A 22,950-nucleotide genomic window follows, 5' to 3' on the forward strand; every position below is an offset into this window, starting at 1 on the left:
GGCTGAAGTCTAGTCAATTAGGCCTACATGTCGTGATTTTTCAAACGCCATTTGAGAATAATCATTCGGGGACTCGTGTCCAATCGGGTTTCGATGTGACAACACAATCCAGGCATTCTGTAACTTAGGACAGTAAAGTTGTTGTCGATATTTTTCCTGGCAGGCTGGATGCTTGTCTTACTCATGACTTCCGTGTTCTCTCCGGGTTGCCTGCTGGGTGTGCTTGCGCGTGGTTAATAGTTTAGGAATGAGCCTATCCATTGTCACTACCGCGATGGGTGAGTTTACTTTTTAGAGAATATGTCATTCTTATTATACGGTTTGTCACGTTTTCTTTAACTGATAAGTAGGCCTACCTGTTGTAATTTGTCAGGCAAACATTCATGTATTGTGTCGTTTTGTGCCAACAACATGGTAAATAAAGTAAGAGAAAAGTGGGGATAACGTTAGCTTAAGCCACCATATATGGGGACAGTATATTTCACTAGCACGGGCTTCCTGAGACGGAGGCTATTGAAATCAGTTGGAGAACAGACTCCTGCATGGAAGATTAATTTAAAGTTTAAGCCAAAAATGTTTTTGCTACAAGTGAAGTGAGAAGCGACACTAATCCAAAGTATATTTTTTGTAAAATATATCATTTATATTTTTTTCTTCTTTGGTCTTGAGCACATGGATGCAGTAGTCAATGATTATTATTTGCACATGTATTCAATCAACCCTGCACCTATTGGAAATAACCCACTGGGCACAAACATAATTTCAGAATCATAAACACAACCTACTCGGTCTAGGTTTTAATGTCTGATATAAGAGCCCAAGCATGATATAATATAATTATCTGCCTGACCAAAAGGCCAACCAAATGAGCGAGATAATAATATGATCATTTAATTGTTCTTTTCTTTTCTTCATTAGGATCCCCATTAGCCGACGCCAAAGGCGACACCTAGTGTCACGTTCTGACCTCTATTTCCTTTGTTTTTGTATTTATTTAGTATGGTCAGGGCGTGAGTTGGGTGGGCAGTCTATGTTTGTTTTTCTATGTTTTGGTCTAGTTCTATGTTCGGCCTGATATGGTTCTCAATCAGAGGCAGGTGTTCGTCATTGTCTCTGATTGGGAACCATATTTAGGTAGCCTGGGTTTCACTGTGTGTTTGTGGGTGATTGTTCCTGTTTTTGTGTTTGCACCAGACAGGGCTGTTTTGAGTTCTCACGTTTCTTGTTTTTTTTCGTTAGTTTGTTCATGTATAGTGTCGTCAATAAATACAATGAACAACCACCACGCTGCGCTTTGGTCCGCCTCTACTTCACAAGAAGAGAATCGTTACAGAATCACCCACCACAACAGGACCAAGCGGTGTGGTAATGGGCAAAGGAGAAAGCAGCAGCAGGAGCAGCGCGAGGAGGTATGGACATGGGAGGACGAATTAGACGGTAAAGGACCTTGGGCTCAGCCAGGAGAATATCGCCGCCCCAAGGAAGAACGGGAGGCGGCGAAAGCGGAGAGGCGCTGGTACGAGGAGGCAGCGTGGCGTCGTGGATGGAAGCCCGGGAGTCAGCCCCAAAAATTTCTTGGGGGGGGGCTAACAGGGAGTATGGCTACGCCAGGTAGGAGACCTGAGCCAACTTCCTGTGGTTACCGGGGGGCTAGAGAGACCGGGCAGGCACCGTGTTATGCTGTGGAGCGCACGGTGTCCCCAGTGCGGGTGCACAGCCCGGTGCGGTACATTCCAGCTCCGCGTATCGGCCGGGCTAGAGTGGGCATCGAGCCAAGTGCCATGAAGCCGGCTCTACGCATCTGGTCTCCAGTGCGTCTCCTTGGGCCGGCTTACATGGCACCAGCCTTGCGCACGGTGTCCCCGGTTCGCCTGCATAGCCCAGTGCGGGCTATTCCACCTCGCCGCACTGGCAGGGCGACCGGGACCATTCAACCGGGTAAGGTTGGGCAGGCTCGGTGCTCAAGAGCTCCAGTGCGCCTGCACGGCCCGGTCTATCCGTCACCACCTCCACACCCCAGCCCTCCGGTGGCAGCTCCCCGTACCAGGCTGTCTCTCCGGCCCATCCGTCCAGAGCCTTCCTCCTCTCCAGCTCTGCCGGAGCCTCCCGCCTGTCCGGCGCCTCTGCCGGAGCCTCCCGCCTGTCCGGCGCCTCTGCCGGAGCCTCCCGCCTGTCCGGCGCCTCTGCCGGAGCCTCCCGCCTATCCGGCGCCTCTGCCGGAGCCTCCCGCCTGTCCGGCGCCTCTGCCGGAGCCTCCCGCCTGTCCGGCGCCTCTGCCGGAGCCTCCCGCCTGTCCGGCGCCTCTGCCGGAGCCTCCCGCCTGTCCGGCGCCTCTGCCGGAGCCTCCCGCCTGTCCGGCGCCTCTGCCGGAGCTTCCCGTCTGCCCGGCGCCTCTGCCGGAGCTTCGCGTCTGCCCGGCGCCATCGGAGCTTCCCGTCTGCCCAGCGCCGCCAGCGCCGCCCGTCTGCCCAGCGCCGCCAGCGCCGCCCGTCTGCCCAGCGCCGCCAGTGCCGCCCGTCTGCCCAGCGCCGCCAGTGCCGCCCGTCTGCCCAGCGCCGCCAGTGCCGCCCGTCTGCCCAGCGCCGCCAGTGCCGCCCGTCTGCCAGGAGCCGCCAATGCCGCCCGTCTGCCAGGGGCCGCCAGTGCCGCCAGTCAGCCAGGGGCCGCCAGTGCCGCCAGTCAGCCAGGGGCCGCCAGTGCCGCCAGTCAGCCAGGGGCCGCCAGTGCCGCCAGTCAGCCAGGGGCCGCCAGTGCCGCCAGTCAGCCAGGGGCCGCCAGTGCCGCCAGTCAACCAGGGGCCACCAGTGCCGCCAGTCAGCCCAGCGCCAGCGCCGCCAGTCAACCAGGGGCCGCCAGTGCCGCCAGTCAGCCAGGGGCCGCCAGTCAGCCAGGGGCCGCCAGTGCCGCCAGTCAGCCAGGGTCCGCTAGAGCCCCTCCGCCCGGAGCAGCTGTCCCTCCGCCCGGAGCAGCTGTCCCTCCGCCCCGAGCAGCTGTCCCTCCGTCCCGAGCAGCTGTCCCTCCGTCCCGAGCAGCTGTCCCTCTGTCCCGAGCAGCTGTCCCTCTGTCCCGAGCAGCTGTCCCTCTGTCCCGAGCAGCTGTCCCTCTGTCCCGAGCAGCTGTCCCTCTGTCCCGAGCAGCTGTCCCTCTGTCCCGAGCAGCTGTCCCTCTGTCCCGAGAAGCTGCCCCTCTGTCCCAAGCAGCCCCTCTGTCCAGTGGGGTCATTGAGAGGGGTGGGCATGGTGAGTAAGCCACGGAGGCGGACAATAAGGCGGACTGAGACAATGGCGAAGTGGGGTCCGCGTCCCGCGCCAGAGCCGCCACCGCGGACAGACGCCCACCCAGACCCTCCCCTATAGGTCAAGGTTTTGCGGCCGGAGTCCGCACCTTTGGGGGGGGGGTACTGTCACGTTCTGACCTCTATTTCCTTTGTTTTTGTATTTATTTAGTATGGTCAGGGCGTGAGTTGGGTGGGCAGTCTATGTTTGTTTTTCTATGTTTTGGTCTAGTTCTATGTTCGGCCTGATATGGTTCTCAATCAGAGGCAGGTGTTCGTCATTGTCTCTGATTGGGAACCATATTTAGGTAGCCTGGGTTTCACTGTGTGTTTGTGGGTGATTGTTCCTGTTTTTGTGTTTGCACCAGACAGGGCTGTTTTGAGTTCTCACGTTTCTTGTTTTTTTTCGTTAGTTTGTTCATGTATAGTGTCGTCAATAAATACAATGAACAACCACCACGCTGCGCTTTGGTCCGCCTCTACTTCACAAGAAGAGAATCGTTACACCTAGTCATACTGGGGTCTCAAAAAGACATTACAGACAAAATTGTTTACAATTTACATACATTTAAAACATGGACATTATTGATGAGAAATGCAAACATATGGCGCATGCATGCGATATATGTATTTTTTTATCGTTTAATGTGTGGCTGCCGGGGATAAGTCGCCGTGTGCCTTTAATTGAAATGTTCCTGCATGATGTATTGTGATTAACTGGCTGTCAGATGGCAGCGCATGCGTATGCAGAGAGGCGGAATCAGTGGATGCTGTAGACTTGCGTTGCTCTGTGCCCGCCATCCCTCCGCAGCCAGGCAGACCGCAGAAACTGACAAGAGTAGCCGACTGACGGAGGGCTGAGCCAAGATGGGACGAGACATCTGGTACGACAGAGCCAGCACAACAACAGGTAGCATTTGCGTCTTGTTTTTCAGTGAACCGTGTGATGTACATACATCTGTTTGATAAAGTGCCCGCGAAGGGTGAGGAATACTGGACTGAATTATCCTCGGGAATGCCTCTGGCAGGGGGTTTCTTTATGGTGTCCACAGGGATGATGGCGGTTCCGTTTTTTTTATGTTTTTTTTTATTTTTTTACAATAGCTAGACTACGAGATGGGGGCGAATGCAGGTGTAGGCTAAGGGTGCACATTGCTTCGTCCCGCAACGAGACATTGTTTACAGATGTCTCGTTGCGGAAGCTTCCGTAGCCTGGCGTCATTTGGCTCGCTGCGGAACAAGCAAGGGCGCACCGAGCGAAAAACGGCTGAGCGAGGGGGTTCCTCCAACTCAATGCCGGGAGGATCGAGGTTTCAGAGCTGTCATATTTAAGGTCTGGTAGCCTACTGGTAGCCTACTCCACTATGCGGATTGCATCGTGTATACTCAAGTAGAGTTGCAGCTAATACAGCCTGTCTGTTTGACTTACCGACTGATGCAAAATCACGACCAGGCGCGGAGGAGATAATAGGTTAGACCACCCGTGTATCTATTTAAACTCGCATTGGCGACTGCCATGTCATTACTATAATGTTTTAATCTGATATCTAGGAAATTATATAAATATGTATTTCCATATCAGAGTTTAGTTCTCATTCATCATTTGTTGTCACCTGTCCGAATGTGCCTGCGGTTTCTCCAGAGAGCACCAGATTGTGTGTGTATGTGTGTGTTTCCGCTTTAAACCAGACTTTGGATTTAATTTCCTCTACGGTAATACTGGCTGTTGGGTGAAAGCATTCATTCGCCATTTAATGGGGCTACAGAGGTCACACGTTTTATAGTGGCAACAAGCCTATGGGGAACGTGATATATTCCTGTGTAAATATGAATGTGGTTATAACCTCAGTACTTGAATTTGGTATGCAGTCTCCGCCTCCCATGACTGTGTAGGACCGTGGTCTGTATTGTATTTCTGGTTGAAAGGGATCTCTCTGGCTTGATTATGTATGAAACCGTGATGGCTCTATGCTGCTGTCCATGGTGCCGAAAGCCCAACAACAGCCCATGCTGAGTAAATCAAACCGAGACGCAATCATTAAAGCCTCAGCTGAAAGCACGCGACAATTTAATTTGCACATGATCATCGTTTTCAGCTGAGATATCGGTCGACAGTAACTTGGTTTTAATTTACATCCGTGTGCCACAGAATGTATATTCATATCCATTATGTAATTATTTAAAATATCAGTTCATAAGACACCACATGCTGTGATAACATGTTTGCAAAGAAAAGCATAGGTACACTGTCGAGATTCTTGACAAGGGTCATATTACATTATGCTTTTGTTTTACACCTTTCATTCCCTACATTTGTTTATTGTATTTTAGTTAGTATGTTGCCAATTTTAATATCCAAATGTAAGATGTAGGGTACTCACTATTCAGCATGTTGATGCAGCATGTGAGAAGAGAAAGGTGTATCAGGGTGCAGAGCGGTAATAACAAACAGAACTCAGAGACATTAATGGCATTATGTGACCTGTGTCCTCATTACTTTCCAATATATCCTGAGATGTTGCTATTTGTTTACCATCCTCAGCCTGCCTGGGGCAGCATGTTTAATCAGAATATTGTTAATGCTCTCTCTTTCCCTCACCCCACCTCCCTTCCACACTTTCTCTCTCCCTTACCCCTTCTCTCTCAATTCAATTCAGTATACTTTATTGACATGGAAAGTCAACACTTACATTGTAAATGTATACATATAGCGATGGTGAAAGACAGGAATATGCTAGACTGTTTGTAATTAAGCATTAATAATGATAGTGATTGTCGTATTAACAGGAATTACAACAAATAATAATAAAGAATAGGCAAATATAAGTAATCACACTATACTTCTCACTGGCTGTCCCACAGGTTGTGGCACGAGGCCACACATTTGGCTGCTAAAACACAGCATTTTGGTTTGCAGATCTGTCTCTATCACTTCCTGCGGGCAGCATGAGCACAGCCTGTCCTCTGGGGACAGCCAGGTTTGCCTGTGATGACTGGTCTCCATGGCCAGGCTGTGATCAGTGTTTTTCCTACATTTTCTATCATTCACAGTGGTCAGATAGTCTGCCACCTTGCACTGTTTGTTTAGAGCAAAATATATTTTTTTTGTGGTTTCTTTCCAATAGGTGATATATTTTATTTGTGCCCTGTGATAATTTGGTTGGCTTGGTAGTGGTTAGTGAATTGAGACTCAGGACCATCTCGCTGAGAGGACTTTTCTCCGTGGTCACCTCTTGGCAGTTGAGGGCTTTGTAATGGTAGGAGTGGTGGGTCAGTTTTTCTCTACTCTGAGAATGCTCTTACAGAATTACAGAATGTAGGATTTCAATTGGGTGTTTGTCCCATTTGTCAAATACTTGTTTTGTAAGCAGACCCCACATTTCGCTCCCATACAGTGCAATTGGTTCTATTATTGATTTGAATATTTTGAGCCATATCCTAATTGGTATGCCTAATTTTATAGATATTTTAATGGCCTAGAAAGCCCTCTTTGCTTTGTCTTTCAGTTCATTCATGGCCAGGTTGAAGTTCCCAATGGAGCTGATTTTTTGTCCCATATATGTCTTTGTGTGTGTGTGTGTGTGTTCTATCGGTGTGAATCTGTGTGTTTCTCTCTCTCACACACCGCTCCCCTCCCCCCCTCTCTCTGTCACCCTCTCTCTTGTCTCTGTAGGAAGTCTGGTGTAGAAGCTGAACCAGAAGAGAGCCCAGGCAGCAGTAGTAGCAGCGATAGCAGTGGTGGGGCGGTAGATGCCCTCCCCTCAGCCCCAGGCCCAGTTCCTCCCCAGGCCCCTGTAGGAGAGAAGAGAGAGGACAGCTCCTGCTTTGACAGCTCTGTAGACTCCAGCGAGGAAGAGGAGGACAAAGAGGAGGACCCTGCCATGTTCTCAAACTTTCTAAGCGGGGCCAACCCCCTCAGCTCTGTCTCCTCTGCTGTCAGAGGAGGTATTTTTGGGGACAATGGGGAGGTTGACAAACAGAAAGCAGGCCCTCAGCATCCTGGGTCAGTTCCTGGCCCTGGGAATGCCCCACAGCAGCAACAGGGAGGACTCCAGCTGCAGGGGAACGGTCAGGCTGGTCAACCAGCCAAACCTAGCGGGCAGCAAGCCCCCGCTAAGGGTGAACCACAACAGCAAGGACCTCCTAAGGGTGGTCCACAACAGCAAGGACCTCCTAAGGGTGGTCCACAACAGCAAGCCCCTCAACAACAAGGACCTACAAAAGGTGGACCACAACAACAAGCCCCCCAACAGCAAACCCCTGCTAGGGGTGGACCACAACAGCAAGCACCTGATAAAGGTGGATCACAACAACAAGGGTCACCTAAGGTTGGCGCTCAGCCACAAGTGTCCCCTAAGGGTGGACCACAACAGCAAGGACCTGCTAAAGATGGACCCCAACAGCAAGGGTCACCTAAAGTTGGAGTTCTGCCACAAAATCCTAAGGGACCCCAACAGCAAGGACCTGCTAAGGGTGGACCCCAACAGCAAGGGTCCCCTAAGGTTGGAGCTCAGCCACAAGGGTCCCCTAAGATTGGCACTCAGCAGCATGGTTCCCCTAGGACTACACCACAGCAGCAGGGTTCCCCTAGGACTACACCACAGCAGCAGGGTTCCCCTAGGACTACACCACAGCAGCAGGGTTCCCCTAGGACTACACCACAGCAGCAGGGTTCCCCTAGGACTACACCACAGCAGCAGGGTTCCCCTAAGACTACACCACAGCAGCAAGCCGCTGGTAAAGCTGGGCATCAGTCTAAAGCCGGACCTATGGCTGGAGCTAAACCCCTGTGCCCAGTGTGTAACACTACCGGACTCAACCTACACTCCAAGGAGCCACCCAACTATAACACCTGCACACAGTGTAAGACTGTCGTCTGCAGCTTCTGTGGCTTCAGTCCTCCTGACTCTGGCGTAAGTAGAGCTTAATTCCAGAATATACAGTATTTAATACTTTGTTATTAATTTATCATTATTAAACAGTAGGACAAATATTTATATTTTTGACCTAGGATCACCTTGTAGCATTTGTATGAATGACATTCTGTGTCAAATTTGTTTTGTCTTTTTTTGTAAAGTGGAGAATTGAGCATGCTTGAGTCTGGCAAGTGTGGTTTGATAAGTCAGTGTATTAACTCTAGTTACCACTTAGCAGGCTGCTTAAACAGAGTAGACTGATTTAGTGGCAGTTCATTCAGCATGAGGCATTGCCCACTGCAGTCATTCACAGAATATGAAGGTAGTGTTGTACGGTAAAGGCAGTAGCAGTAGATAAAGACACAGTGTTACTTTAATATTCACATCTTTTTTTTTAATGATAAGTCATAACCTTCATTATTTTGTATATAGTATGTACCTAGTATGGATTAAGGATTAAGGAAAAAAAACATAGATATATTGATTGCATTTAACAGTTTTTTCTTTGTTCATCTGTGAGAAAACCAAAAACCTTTATATTATGCGTAAAGCTGTGATTTCTATTGTAGGGTAAGGAGTGGCTGTGTCTGACCTGCCAGATGCAAAGAGCACTCGGAGGCTCGGACCCACCTGGAACCCCAAAGATGAAACCCCAGCCTTCACCCAACAAAGCCTCTATATCTCCTGCACCACAGAAGAAAGACACCTCTACACAAGGCTCCATCCAGAAAAACCCTATTACATCACCAACACAGCCACCCAAGGCAGAGACTGCTAAAGCAGCAGACCCTCAGACACCGGCTAGCCCAGTACCTGCCCAGAATGCACCACAGGAGAACCGGAGAACATCAGGGCCTCAGAAACCGCCAGAGCAGCCAGGCCAACCTGGGCATAAGCAGAGTAATGCCACCCCATGCACACAGGAGGAGCCTGGGAAGCCTCAGCAAGAGCTTCCAAAGGATGGAGCCTCTCCTGCCAACGTTGTGCCACAGCTACAGGCTCAGGCCCCCAAGCAAGAGTCAGGGGGCTTCTTTGGCTTTGGTGGTCCTAAGTCTCAGCCTGCTTCCTCAAAGGCTGAAGATTCAGTGTCTGGTAAGATGTTTGGCTTTGGCTCCTCCATCTTCAGCTCTGCATCCACTTTGATCAACTCAGCTGTTCAGGATGAGCCCCACACCACACCACCAGGTTCCCCGAAGGTGTCTGCAGCAGCTCAGGCCTCTCCCAAGATGCCTACTACAAAGGAGACCAAACCACCTGCTGCTCAGAAAGCAGAGGAGAAGAAAGCAGAGCAACCCCAACAGGCCAAGGTCCCCCCATCAGTACAGGTCAACATGGACAAACCCCCATCAGAGCCTCCAAAGGGAACAGCATCCTACCAACCATCTCCCAAAGCAGGCCAGTCCACCTGTCCACTCTGCAAGGTGGAACTCAACATGGGCTCCAAGGACCCTCCCAACTACAACACCTGTACCGAATGCAAGAACACTGTCTGCAACCTCTGTGGTTTCAACCCCATGACAAATGTTACTGAGGTAAAATGGCTATATCGTTTTAATTCCGCTGTGGCTGTATTTATTGATGAATATTTGAAAACTATTTTCACATCTACAGTCGTTCTATGCTCTGGTAATGCTTTATGTAGACCACTTGGTTGTGTCACTATAGGATTTACAAGATTCTAGAGGTCTTCATGGATCCACCTGTACCCGAATACCCAAGACCTGATCCAGGACCCGAGCGGGTCCGGATCCAGAATTCTAAATAATGTCACGGTTCTGGGTCAGATCTGATAGGATTGTCTCGGGTATGTGTAATTTTAACTGACTTGTCCGGAAAGACCCGTACAGATCCGAACGCAACTGCTACAGTTGAGATAATTGTATAATTTATGCTGCTGCTCTTGCTTTTCACAAGAGTGTCGCTTGTTGTTGGCCAATCATAAGTAATCAAAGCGGCAATAGGCTACAGTCACAGAGCCTCTGTATGTGGAAAAAGTTAGGAGATATCTAATCAATGGAAGATAGAATTAAAATGATGGAATTAAAAGTTAAAGGAGAAGGATAGGCTTCAACGACCAAAAGCCAACAGGTAGGCTGCTATTTAATTTTCTGAATGGATTTATTGTTGTTTGTGACTGTGTAGGACAAGGAAGTTCATGCAGCCTCAATTAACCTAGCTAGCTAGCTTAACTAGCTTCTCCCAGTTTAATGCAGTCAAGACAGGTACTACGTCATCATATTGGATGATAAATAACCTTGCTATGGCAGCTATTAGTCTACTAAAGCACGAGTCAGATTGGTTGGTTAGTGTCTCTCCCTCTCTCCCTCCTACCTGCACCCCATGTCACTCGCTCACATTCACAGTAGCCTACACACACAGCACGACCCATGTTAGAGCGCCATCTCTCTCTACCTCTTCTCCCACGTACTTTATCAGCTCCGGTTGATAAAGTAGCTTAAAAATGGACTTTTCTGCTGCTTCCCCCACTTGGATCGAACCGGGTCTGGATCCGACCAGGTCTATACGGAACGGGTCTAATTGTCCTCACGTCCATTTGGAACGGGTCTCTATATTTAAAAAAATATTTATGCATATCAGGTCCGGATGGGAAAGTCCCATGTCCATTTTGGAACGGGTCCATCTTTTTGGAACGGGTCCACTGTTCAAATTACTTCAAAATTGACTGCATCAATATAGTGCAATGTAATGCTATGTAATATAAATGAACTGCTATCACTTTACTACACGCAATTAAATCTTAACATTTGATGCTGACAACTTATTAAGTTACATTGCATTCAATGCATTGAGATAGAAACTGGGTTTCAGGAAGGATAATGTATACAGGCCCTACATCACACTAAATTCAGATTTCTACACAGTGGTCACTGTCACTCAGACTCACTCATCACTCATATGATGGTTATAAAGTAAAGTATTTTTAGGATATTATGATCTCTATGAGAGTTGTAATGGGCTTGCTTAACAGGGCAATCTGTGATTGCTACATCAATATTTGGAATTATAAATTCATGATATACAGTGCATTTGGAAAGTGTTCAGACCACTTTATATTTTCCAAATGTTGTTACGTTACAGCCTTATTTTAAAATGGTTTAAATTGTTTTATTTCCCTCATCAATCCACATACATTACCCTATAATGACAAAGCAAAATCAGGTTTTTAGAAATGTTTGCAAAAAATATAAAAATAAATATCACATTTACATAAGTATTCAGACCCTTTACTCAGTACTTTTTTATAGCAGCTTTGACAGCAATTACAGCCTTGAGTCTTCTTGTTTATGACGCTAAATGCTTGGCACATCTGTATTATGGGAGTTTCTCCCTTTCTTCTCTGCAGATCCTCTCAAGCTCTGTCAGGTTGGATGGGGAGTGTTGCTGCAAAGCTATTTTCAAGGCTCTCCAGAGATGTTTGTTCAGGTTCAAGTCCAGGCTCTGGCTGGACCACTCAAGGACATTCAAAACTTGTCCCGAAGCCACTTCTGCGTGGTCTTGGCTATATGCTTAGGGTCTTTGTCCTGTTGGAAGGTGAACCTTCACCCCAGTCTGAGGTCCTGAGTGCTCTGGAGCAGGTTTTCATCAAGGATCTCTCTATACTTTGCTCCATCTTTCCCTCGATCATCCCCACAACATGATGCTGCCTTTGGCAGGTCAATGAAGAGGGCAGCAAAATGTTGCCTTTTATACGTACAGTTAACCACAGAATTTATAACTAGGGATGCATAAAATATACTGTTATGACCTGGTCTAAAAACAGACTGATGTACATTTAGAATACATTTCAAAGATAAGAAACATATTGGCTGAGAATTAATTGAGGATTCTAATATTTTAGCTTGGCAATAAAGTTTAGAAATAAGGCGATAATTATTTCGGTCATAACGGTCACCACCTTTGTGAAGGGAGAGTACATTTGTGAAGGGAGAGTACATTTCCTCTTAACCCCTTAAACCACTTGAGTGTTGCTTTAGCAGTATGCTTAGGGTCATTGTCCTGCTGGAAGGTGAATGTCTGTCCCAGTCTCAAATCTCTGTAAGATTGAAACAGGTTTCACTCATTAATTTCCCTGTATTTAGCGCCATCCATCATTCCTTCAATTCGGACCAGTTTCCCAGTCCCTGACGATGAAAAACATCCCCACTGCATGATGCTGACACCACCATGCTTCACTGTGGGGATGGTGTTCTCGGGGTGATGCGAGATGTTGGGTTTGCACCAGACATAGCGTTTTCCTTGATGGCCAAAAATCTAAATTTTAGTCTCATCTGACCAGAGTACCTTCTTCCATATGTTTGGGGAATCTCCCACATGCCTTTTGGCAAACACCAAACATGTTTGCTTATTTTTTTCTTTAAGCAATGGCTTTTTTCTGGCCACTCTTCCGTAAAGCCCAGCTCTGTGGAGTGTACGGCTTAAAGTGGTCCTATGGACAGATACTCCAATCTCCGTTGTGGAGCTTTGCAGCTCCTTCAGGGTTATCTTTGGTTTCTTTGTTGCCTCTGATTAATACCCTCCTTGCCTGGTCTGTGAGTTTTGGTGGGTGGCCCTCTCTTGGCAGGTGCCATATTCTTGTTGTGGTGCCATATTCTTTCCATTTTTATAATGGATTTAATGGTGCTCTTTGGAATGTTCAAAGTTTCGTATATTTTTAACCCAACCCTGATCTGTACCTCTCCACAACTTTGTCCCTGACCTGTTTGAAGAGTTCCTTGGTATTCATGGTGCTGCTTGCTTGGTGGTGCCCCTTGCTTGGTGGTGCCCCTTGCTTGGTGGTGCCCCTTGCTTGGTGGTGTTGTAGACTCTGGGACTCTTTCAGAACAAGTGTATACAGTGCCTTGCGAAAGTATTCGGCCCCCTTGAACTTTGCGACCTTTTGCCACATGGTTCAAACATAAAGATAGAAAACTGTATTTTTTTGTGAAGAATCAACAACAAGTGGGACACAATCATGAAGTGGAACGACATTTATTGGATATTTCAAACTTCTTTAACAAATCAAAAACTGAAAAATTGGGCGTGCAAAATTATTCAGCCCCCTTAAGTTAATACTTTGTAGCGCCACCTTTTGCTGCGATTACAGCTGTAAGTCGCTTGGGGTATGTCTCTATCAGTTTTGCACATCGAGAGACTGAAATGTTTTCCCATTCCTCCTTGCAAAACAGCTCGAGCTCAGTGAGGTTGGATGGAGAGCATTTGTGAACAGCAGTTTTCAGTTCTTTCCACAGATTCTCGATTGGATTCAGGTCTGGACTTTGACTTGGCCATTCTAACACCTGGATATGTTTATTTTTGAACCATTCCATTGTAGATTTTGCTTTATGTTTTGGATCATTGTCTTGTTGGAAGACAAATCTCCGTCCCAGTCTCAGGTCTTTTGCAGACTCCATCAGGTTTTCTTCCAGAATGGTCCTGTATTTGGCTCCATCCATCTTCCCATCAATTTTAACCATCTTCCCTGTCCCTGCTGAAGAAAAGCAGGCCCAAACCATGATGCTGCCACCACCATGTTTGACAGTGGGGATGGTGTGTTCAGCTGTGTTGCTTTTACGCCAAACATAACATTTTGCATTGTTGCCAAAAAGTTCAATTTTGGTTTCATCTGACCAGAGCATCTTCTTCCACATGTTTGGTGTGTCTCCCAGGTGGCTTGTGGCAAACTTTAAACAACACTTTTTATGGATATCTTTAAGAAATGGCTTTCTTCTTGCCACTCTTCCATAAAGGCCAGATTTGTGCAATATACGACTGATTGTTGTCCTATGGACAGAGTCTCCCACCTCAGCTGTAGATCTCTGCAGTTCATCAGAGTGATCATGGGCCTCTTGGCTGCATCTCTGATCAGTCTTCTCCTTGTATGAGCTGAAAGTTTAGAGGGACGGCTAGGTCTTGGTAGATTTGCAGTGGTCTGATACTCCTTCCATTTCAATATTATCGCTTGCACAGTGATCCTTGGGAAATCTTTTTGTATCCAAATCCGGCTTTAAACTTCTTCACAACAGTATCTCGGACCTGCCTGGTGTGTTCCTTGTTCTTCATGATGCTCTCTGCGCTTTTAACGGACCTCTGAGACTATCACAGTGCAGGTGCATTTATACGGAGACTTGATTACACACAGGTGGATTGTATTTATCATCATTAGTCATTTAGGTCAACATTGGATCATTCAGAGATCCTCACTGAACTTCTGGAGAGAGTTTGCTGCACTGAAAGTAAAGGGGCTGAATAATTTTGCACGCCCAATTTTTCAGTTTTTGATTTGTTAAAAAAGTTTGAAATATCCAATAAATGTCGTTCCACTTCATGATTGTGTCCCACTTGTTGTTGATTCTTCACAAAAAAATACAGTTTTATATCTTTATGTTTGAAGCCTGAAATGTGGCAAAAGGTCGCAAAGTTCAAGGGGGCCGAATACTTTCGCAAGGCACTGTATATATACTGAGACCATGTGACACTTAGATTGCAAACAGGTGGACTTTATTTAACTAATTATGTAACTTCTGAAGGTAATTGATTGCACCAGATCTTATTTAGGGGCTTCATAGCAAAGGTGGTGAATACATATGCACTTTTTTAAATTTCACTTCACCAATTTGGACTATTTTGTGTATGTCCATTACATGAAATCCAAATAAAAATACATTTACACTTCAGGTTGTAATGCAACAAAATAGGAAAAAGCCAAGGGGGATGAATACTTTTGCAAGGCACTGTAGCACACCACATATAGTAAATTGTTGAAATGAAAACAAAGATTCACTAGAAGTTGACAGGTTTACTGTTGATTCAGCTGGAGACTGGCAGAGGGAAGAGAAGTTGATTGACTGACCAGGGTCAATTAAACCACAGTTTCTCTCAAATAAAACGCCTGCCGAGATAAAATGAGGATTAAATGCATCACTTATTCCTTCCTTCTCAGTTATGATGCCAGATTCAGAAAGAACTTGCTTAGGCAGGGAAGAAGAGGAATTTGTACTCTTCAGTTAACATACTGTTATTCAACATTTAGAAGGATCACCAGCAGAGTCAGCTATGGAGCTTAAAAAATAGCTTGATTTAGCTTTCTATTTTTCGAGATAGTAAATTTGTTTCTCAATTCACTCAAAGATTGCCAGTACACTACATAGTGCTAACATTTCCTTGCTTTGGCCCAGGCCTGATTTCTCATCGAATGAGCTCATCTGAAGGGTTAGACCTATCTTTACTCTGAATTGTTTAAAAGGGGCGCGTTTATCTGCCAGGGGAATAAATATGGAAGAGAAATGTTCTAGAGCCAACTCAGTGTCAGGAATACAGGAGATCGTGGTTAAATCTGAGTAGAACATGTCATGTTAAAACCCTTGAGGAGAAAACATTAACAAATGTATCTTCTTAATTAAACGATGATTAGTATTTTGCTGTTTCTTATCTCTAATACATACTATGGGACAATGATCACTGAGATCATATGCAAATACTCCATTAGACAAATATTTCCGGGTTATTATTAAGAATTAAATCAATCAATCAGATGTTACCAGGATTTTTCCCATTTAGGCCGTGTGGGTTTTGATATCACTTGAGTCAGATTCAAATCAATGCATATACTCTGAAATTGATTTGAGGCTGGGGATAGCCTATCCAGATTCAAATCCCCTAAAATGACCAACTCCGAGGACGAAAAAGATGCTTAACACTCGAATATAGCAACAACAGCATCCGCCATGGCAGTAGGGGGGCGGTAAATCCCAGCAACAAATACATGTGTATTCTGGTTTACGGACACATCGACAACCAGGAGCTCAAATTTCTTAGGAACAGAAATATTTCAAGACTGGGAAGCCATGAAATTAGATTTGACATATATGTCCACTCCTCCCCTTTCTGTCACATCTAAATACATTATAATCATTTACTTCAATGTATTTATCAGATATATAACAATTTAACCATGTTTCAGAAAGAACCAGAATGTCAGGACACGAGCCCTGTACCCAAATATCAATTGTGTCCATTTTTTAAATCATACTTGGCACATTTAGGTGCATTAGCCTAAGCCCCCTATGAGATTTAAAGTCATAGGAGGTATTCAGCTCATTCCCATAAGAGCTAACAGGCATTTTCAGCTATTTGTTGAGTGAGCTGAGACTTTGCCAAGGTCCTTGGCCAACCACGTGAGAGCAAAGCAGACTGAGCATTTGACAGACCTCCCTCAAGTCGCTGGATGAAGGGACTGGGGGGGGAACTGGGAAAGCAATGCTGGCAGAGCTCAGTCCACCCTGATGAAACTCCTGCCAAAGGAGTGGAGCTGCTGCAGGGGATGGGAGTGGCTGCCAATGCTCCATTCTGGGTGTGCACAGGAGTCCTTGGGGTGGCTCCTGTTGCAGGGTTGTGGCTGCCATGCCATGAAACATAAAATTAGATAACAAATCTACCTGTAATAGAGCATGCTGGGAAATATGATAATGATTGGGATGGTTTTGGTTCAAAGTGATCTGCACCAGTTTCAGGCCAATGTATTTGGGTAAAACTAGACCCTCAAAATAAGGCCTTGTGAAATAAATATGGTATGGTGTTAAAGATTATTACATTTTGAATGATAACATATTTGCTTTTGATCTCACTTGGTGAAGTCCAGAGAACCTAAAAATAGATGAATGCAACAACCATGTCTCTGTCACTAACACATATAATTATGGGTGGTAACTCTACAATTTGCTTGAAAGGCAAGGCACTCAGGGAAAAATTTGAATAAGACTTTACACTAAGCAGTAAGTGTGTTAATTTAACACTGTTCCAGTGTCTATTTAGGTCCACAGACTCAATACTTAGGCGTTGAATGTACTTCCGGCGCCGACAGAGATGGCCGCCTCGCTTCGCATTCCTAGGAAACTATGCAGTTTTTTTTTGTTTTTTTTTTGTTATTTCTTACATTGGTACCCCAGGTAATCTTAGGTTTCATTACATACAGTCGGGAAGAACTACTGAATATAAGAGCAATGTCAACTCACCATCAGTACGACCAGGAATATGACTTTCCCGAAGCGAATCCTATGTTCTGCCTTCCACCCAGGACAACGGAATGGACAAAGACGTTGTAAAAGAGGGAAACGTAGCGGTCTTCTGGTCAGGCTCCGGAGACGGGCACATCGCGCACCACTCCCAAGCATACTACTCGCCAATGTCCAGTCTCTTGACAACAAGGTTGATGAAATCCGAGCAAGGGTAGCATTCCAGAGGGACATCAGAGACTGTAACGTTCTTTGCTTCACGGAAACATGGCTCACTCGAGAGACGCTAACGGAATCGGTGCAGCCAGCTGGTTTCTTCACGCATCGCGCCGACAGAAACAAACATCTTTCTGGTAAGAAGAGGGGTTGGGGGCGTATGCCTTATGATTAACGAGACGTGGTGTGATCACAACAACATACAGGAACTCAAGTCCTTCTGTTCATCTGACTTTGAATTCCTCACAATCAAATGTCGTCCGCATTATCTACCAAGGGAATTCTCTTCGATTATAATCACAGCCGTATATATTCCCCCCCAAGCAGACACATTGATGGCCCTGAACAAACTTTATTTGACTCTTTGCAAACTGGAAACCACATATCCTGAGGCTGCATTCATTGTAGCTGGGCATTTTAACAAGGCTAATCTGAAAACAAGACTCCCTAAATTGTATCAGCATATCGATTGCGCAACCAGGGCTGGTATCCTTGGATCATTGCTATTCTAACTTCCGCGACGCATATAAGGCCCTCCCCCGCCCTCCTTTCGGAAAAGCTGACCACGACTCCATTTTGTTGCTCCCTGCCTACAGACATAAACTAAAACAAGAAGCTCCTGCACTCAGGTCTGTTCAACGCTGGTCCGACCAATCTGATTCCACGCTTCAAAACTGCTTCAATCACGCGGACTGGGATATGTTCCGCATTGCGTCCAACAACAACATTGACGAATATGCTGATTCGGTGAGCGAGTTCATTAGAAAGTGCATTGATGATGTCGTTCCCATAGCAATGATTAAAACATTCCCAAACCAGAAACCGGGAATAGATGGCAGCATTCGCGTGAAACTGAAAGCACGGACCACTACTTTTAACCAGGGAAAGGTGACCGGAAACATGACCGAATACAAACAGTGTAGCTATTCCCTCCGCATGGTAATCAAACAAGCAAAGCGTCAGTATAGAGACAAAGTAGAGTCACAATTCAACGGCTCAGACACAAGAGGTATGTGGCAGGGTCTACAGTCAATCACGGATTACAAAAAGAAAACCAGCCCCGTCACGGACCAGGATGTCTTGCTCCCAGGCAGACTAAATAACTTTTTTGCCTGCTTTGAGGACAATACAGTGCCACTGACACGGCCCGCAACCAAAACCTACGGACTCTCCTTCACTGCAGCCGACGTGAGGAAAACATTTAAACGTGTTAACCCTCGCAAGGCTGCAGGCCCATACGGCATCCCCAGCCGCATCATCAGAGCATGCGCAGACCAGCTGACTGGTGTGTTTACGGACATATTCAATCAATCCTTATCCCAGTCTGCTGTTCCCACATGCTTCAAGAGTGCCACCATTGTCCCTGTTCCCAAGAATGTTAAGGTAACTGAGCTAAACGACTACCGCCCCGTAGCACTCACTTCCGTCATCATGGAGTGCTTTGAGAGACTAGTCAAGGACCATATCATCTCCACCCTACCTGACACCGTAGACCCACTCCAATTTGCTTACTGCCCAAATAGGTCCACAGACGATGCAATCTCAACCAAACTGCACACTGCCCTAAGCCATCTGGACAAGAGGAATACCTATGTGAGAATTCTGTTCATCGACTACAGCTCAGCATTTAACACCATAGTACCCTCCAAACTCGTCATCAAGCTTGAGACCCTGGGTCTCGACCCCGCCCTGTGCAACTGGGTACTGGACTTCCTGACGGGCCGCCCCCAGGTGATGAGGGTAGGTAACAACATCTCCACCCCGCTGATCCTCAACACTGGGGCCCCACAAGGGTGCGTTATGAGCCCTCTCCTGTACTCTCTGTTCACCCACGACTGCGTGGCCATGCACACCTCCAACTCAATCATCAAGTTTGCGGACGACACTACAGTGGTAGGCTTGATTTACCAACAACGACGAGACGGCCTACAGGGAGGAGGTGAGGGCCCTCGGAGTGTGGTGTCAGGAAAATAACCTCACACTCAACGTCAACAAAACAAAGGAGATGATTGAGGACTTCAGGAAACAGCAGAGGGAGCACCCCCCCCCCCCCCCCCCCCCCCCCCGCTATCCACATTGATGGGACATTAGTGGAGAGGGTAGTAAGTTTTAAGTTCCTCGGCGTACACATCACGGACAAACTGAATTGGTCCACCTACACAGACAGCGTCGTGAAGAAGGCGCAGCAGCGCCTCTTCAACCTCAGGAGGCTGAAGAAATTCGGCTTGTCACCAAAAGTATTCACAAACGTCTACAGATGCACAATCGAGAGCATCCTGTCTGGCTGTATCACCGCCTAGTATGGCAACTGCTCCGCCCACAACCGTAAGTCTCTCCAGAGGGTAGTGCGGTCTGCACAACGCATCACCGGGGGCAAACTACCTGCCCTCCAGGACACCTACACCACCCAATGTCACAGGAAGGCCATAAAGATCATCAAGGACAACAACCACCCGAGCCACTGCCTGTTCACCCCGCTATCATCCAGAAGTCGAGGTCAGTACAGGTGCATCAAAGCAGGGATCGAGAGACTGAAAAACAGCTTCTATCTCAAGGCACTAACATTGTGTGGCTGTGTGGCTGCTGCCAACACACTGACTCAACTCCAGCCGCTTTAAAAATGGGAATTGATGGAAATTGATGTAAAATATATCACTAGCCACTTTAAACAATGCTACTTAATATAATGTTTACATACCCTACATTACTCATCTCATATGTATATGTATATACTGTACTCGATACCATCTATTGCATCTTGCCTATGCCCTTCTGTACCATCACTCATTCATATATCTTTATGTACATATTCTTTATCCCTTTACACTAGTGTGTATAAGGTAGTAGTTTTGGAATTGTTAGGTTAGATTACTCGTTGGTTATTACTGCATTGTCGGAACTAGAAGCACAAGCATTTCGCTACACTTGCATTAACATCTGCTAACCATGTGTATGTGACAAATAAATTTGATTGGATTTGAATTTGATTTTACATGTTGATTATTATTTATTTTTTTACACTGGATAATTTGCTGTGCATCATGATGGCCTAAACTAGGAGTCCACAGAATGGAGAGCTTGCTGAGTTCATGATGGCCTAAACTAGGAGTCTACAGAATGGAGAGCTTGCTGTGTTCATGATGGCCTAAACTAGGAGTCCACAGAATGGAGAGCTTGCTGTGTTCATGATGGCCTAAACTAGGAGTCCATAGAATGGAGACCTTGCTGTGTTCATGATGGCCTAAACTAGGAGTCCACAGAAGGGAGAGCTTGCTGTGTTCATGAGTAGAGCAGGCTGACTATATAGACCCACCTCTTTTATAGTGATTAAGATAATGTAGGTGTCCATCTGACAGTCTTTGCAGCACAACAAGGGGAAGTTGGGAAGAGTTTCACCTCCGACTTGGTTAACAGCACATATCTCAGAGCTGATGAGATCCGTTAGTGTTATCATTGCATTATGCAGACCAGTGACTCCCTTACCATCACAGAGGCCTTGTATCATTACAAGAGGCAGTGGGAGGTATGGTAAACTGTTCCACAAGCTTTACTAATGGCCTTTTGTCTGATAGACAGCATTATGTGCTTCCCTCAGGAGGACTGTATCGCTATCAGAGAGCAGATAAACAGATTAAAACACAGAGTTCATGTATGTTTGGAGACCTGATGGTCCCCTGCCCATTTACAGTAGAGGACATTTGAATTGTGAGTGCAGGCAGTGAGTTGTAGGACACATCATTTATTTTAAGACTGGTGTTCAGCTCCCTCCTAAGTGAGAGTCCCTCCTAAGTGGGAGTGTGAGTGTCTCCTAGCACAAAGGTATAGCCTTTTACTATTGGCTAATGGCTACTGTATAATAATATCAAGCAATAATTGCTTAATAACACAAAAAGGTGTAATTAGCGAAGATGGAATAATTATGAACAATTTATTTTACACAATGGGTGAACACTGTCCTCTTGGACAGTTAAATTCATAGCTAAATTTCCTTGAGGACACTGACATTGAGATCGTCTTAGACTTGACACAACACATTAGAAATATTTAGTTACTGATGTCTAGCGGCAGCTTGAATTGTAAATAAGCTTGGGCTTCTCTACAAAGACCTAAAACTATCTTATGATGACAGGCACAGAACATTGTGAATATTGATTTGTTTACTGATTATGTGGAAGTTGAAGTTCACAAGTACCCATTATCACATTTGCAAGTATCGGTTGACAAAGGCATATTTAGTGTTTCTGATTGAAATCATGGTACTAAATCATATTTAACCATGTTGGATAATGTGATTTGACCATTTTTACGCTGTCCTTTTCTTTCAGGTGAAGGAGTGGCTGTGTCTGAACTGCCAGATGAAGAGAATGGAACCCACAGGACCTCCCATGATGAAACCCCAACCTTCTCCAAACAAAGGTTCTGCACCTCAGAAGGCCACTGTCACACCCATCTCTACCCAAAAGAAAGACATTCCAAAACCAGGCTCCCCCCAGAGAAAACCTTCTACATCAGCAACAGAGCCACTCAAGGCAGATGTTGCTAGAGCAGCAGACCTTCAGAAACCAGCCAGCCCAGCACCTGTTCAGAAGGCACCACAGGAGAACCGGAGAACATCAGGGCCTCAGAAACCACCAGATCAGCCAGGGCAACCTGGGCATGAGCGGAGCAATGCCACCCTGTCACAGCAGGGGCCTGGGAAGCCTCAGCAAGAGCCTCCAAAAGGTGGGACATCTCCTGCCAAAGCTGTGCCAACACTACAGGCCAAGCCCGCCAAGCAGGAGTCAGGGGGCTTCTTTGGTGGCTTTGGTGGTCCTAAATCTCAGATTTCCTCAAAGCCTGAAGATTCAGTGTCTGGGAAGATGTTTGGCTTTGGATCCTCCATCTTCAGCTCTGCATCCACTTTGATCACCTCAGCTGTTCAGGATGAGCCCCACACCACACCACCAGGTTCTCCGAAGGTGTCTGCAGCAGCCCAGGCCTCTCCCAAGATGCCCCCTACAAAGGAAACCAAACCACCTGCTGCTCAGAAAGCAGAGGAGAAGAAAGCAGAGCAACCCCAGCAGGCCAAGGTCCCCCCATCAGTACAGGTCAACGTGGACAAACCCCCATCAGAGCCTCCAAAGGGAACAGCATCCTACCAACCATCTCCGAAAGCAGGCCAGTCCATCTGTCCACTCTGCAAGGTGGAACTCAACATGGGCTCCAGGGACCCTCCCAACTACAACACCTGTACCGAATGCAAGAACACTGTCTGCAACCTCTGTGGATTCAACCCCATGCCAAATGTTACTGAGGTAAGATTGACCAAATATCACTTACTTACTGTGTGAACAAATCAGTTCTGATGTATTATTATTTGGAGAAAGATAACTTTATTTTATATAAAAGTTCAGAGAGCCAATTAATCTCCACACGGATAATCTTAGTCATTCTGAAATTATGTTATCTTTTAGATTTTAAATGTCTATTAATTTCGATGTATTTCGGTTCCAGATATAACCTTTAGACATTGCACCGTTGGTCGGTTCATAAA

At 46.4% G+C, this 22,950-nt stretch overlaps 1 protein-coding gene across 1 annotated transcript in view; it reads left to right on the top strand.

The window, feature by feature from the left end:
* Nucleotides 1-4,035: 4,035 nt before the first annotated feature.
* LOC118964465 (protein piccolo-like) overlaps nt 4,036-22,950 on the top strand; it is a 31,309-nt gene continuing 12,394 nt past the window's right edge. Inside the window, exons 1-4 of the mRNA XM_036976108.1 lie at nt 4,036-4,184; nt 6,948-8,187; nt 8,760-9,722; nt 21,743-22,711. Of these exons, the coding sequence (XP_036832003.1) occupies nt 7,156-8,187; nt 8,760-9,722; nt 21,743-22,711 (2,964 nt within the window). The 5' untranslated portion in view covers nt 4,036-4,184; nt 6,948-7,155. The remainder of the gene's footprint in view (nt 4,185-6,947; nt 8,188-8,759; nt 9,723-21,742; nt 22,712-22,950) is intronic.

This window comes from Oncorhynchus mykiss, chromosome 1 (genome assembly GCF_013265735.2).
Source record: "Oncorhynchus mykiss isolate Arlee chromosome 1, USDA_OmykA_1.1, whole genome shotgun sequence".
Classification (NCBI taxonomy): Eukaryota; Metazoa; Chordata; class Actinopteri; order Salmoniformes; family Salmonidae; genus Oncorhynchus; species Oncorhynchus mykiss.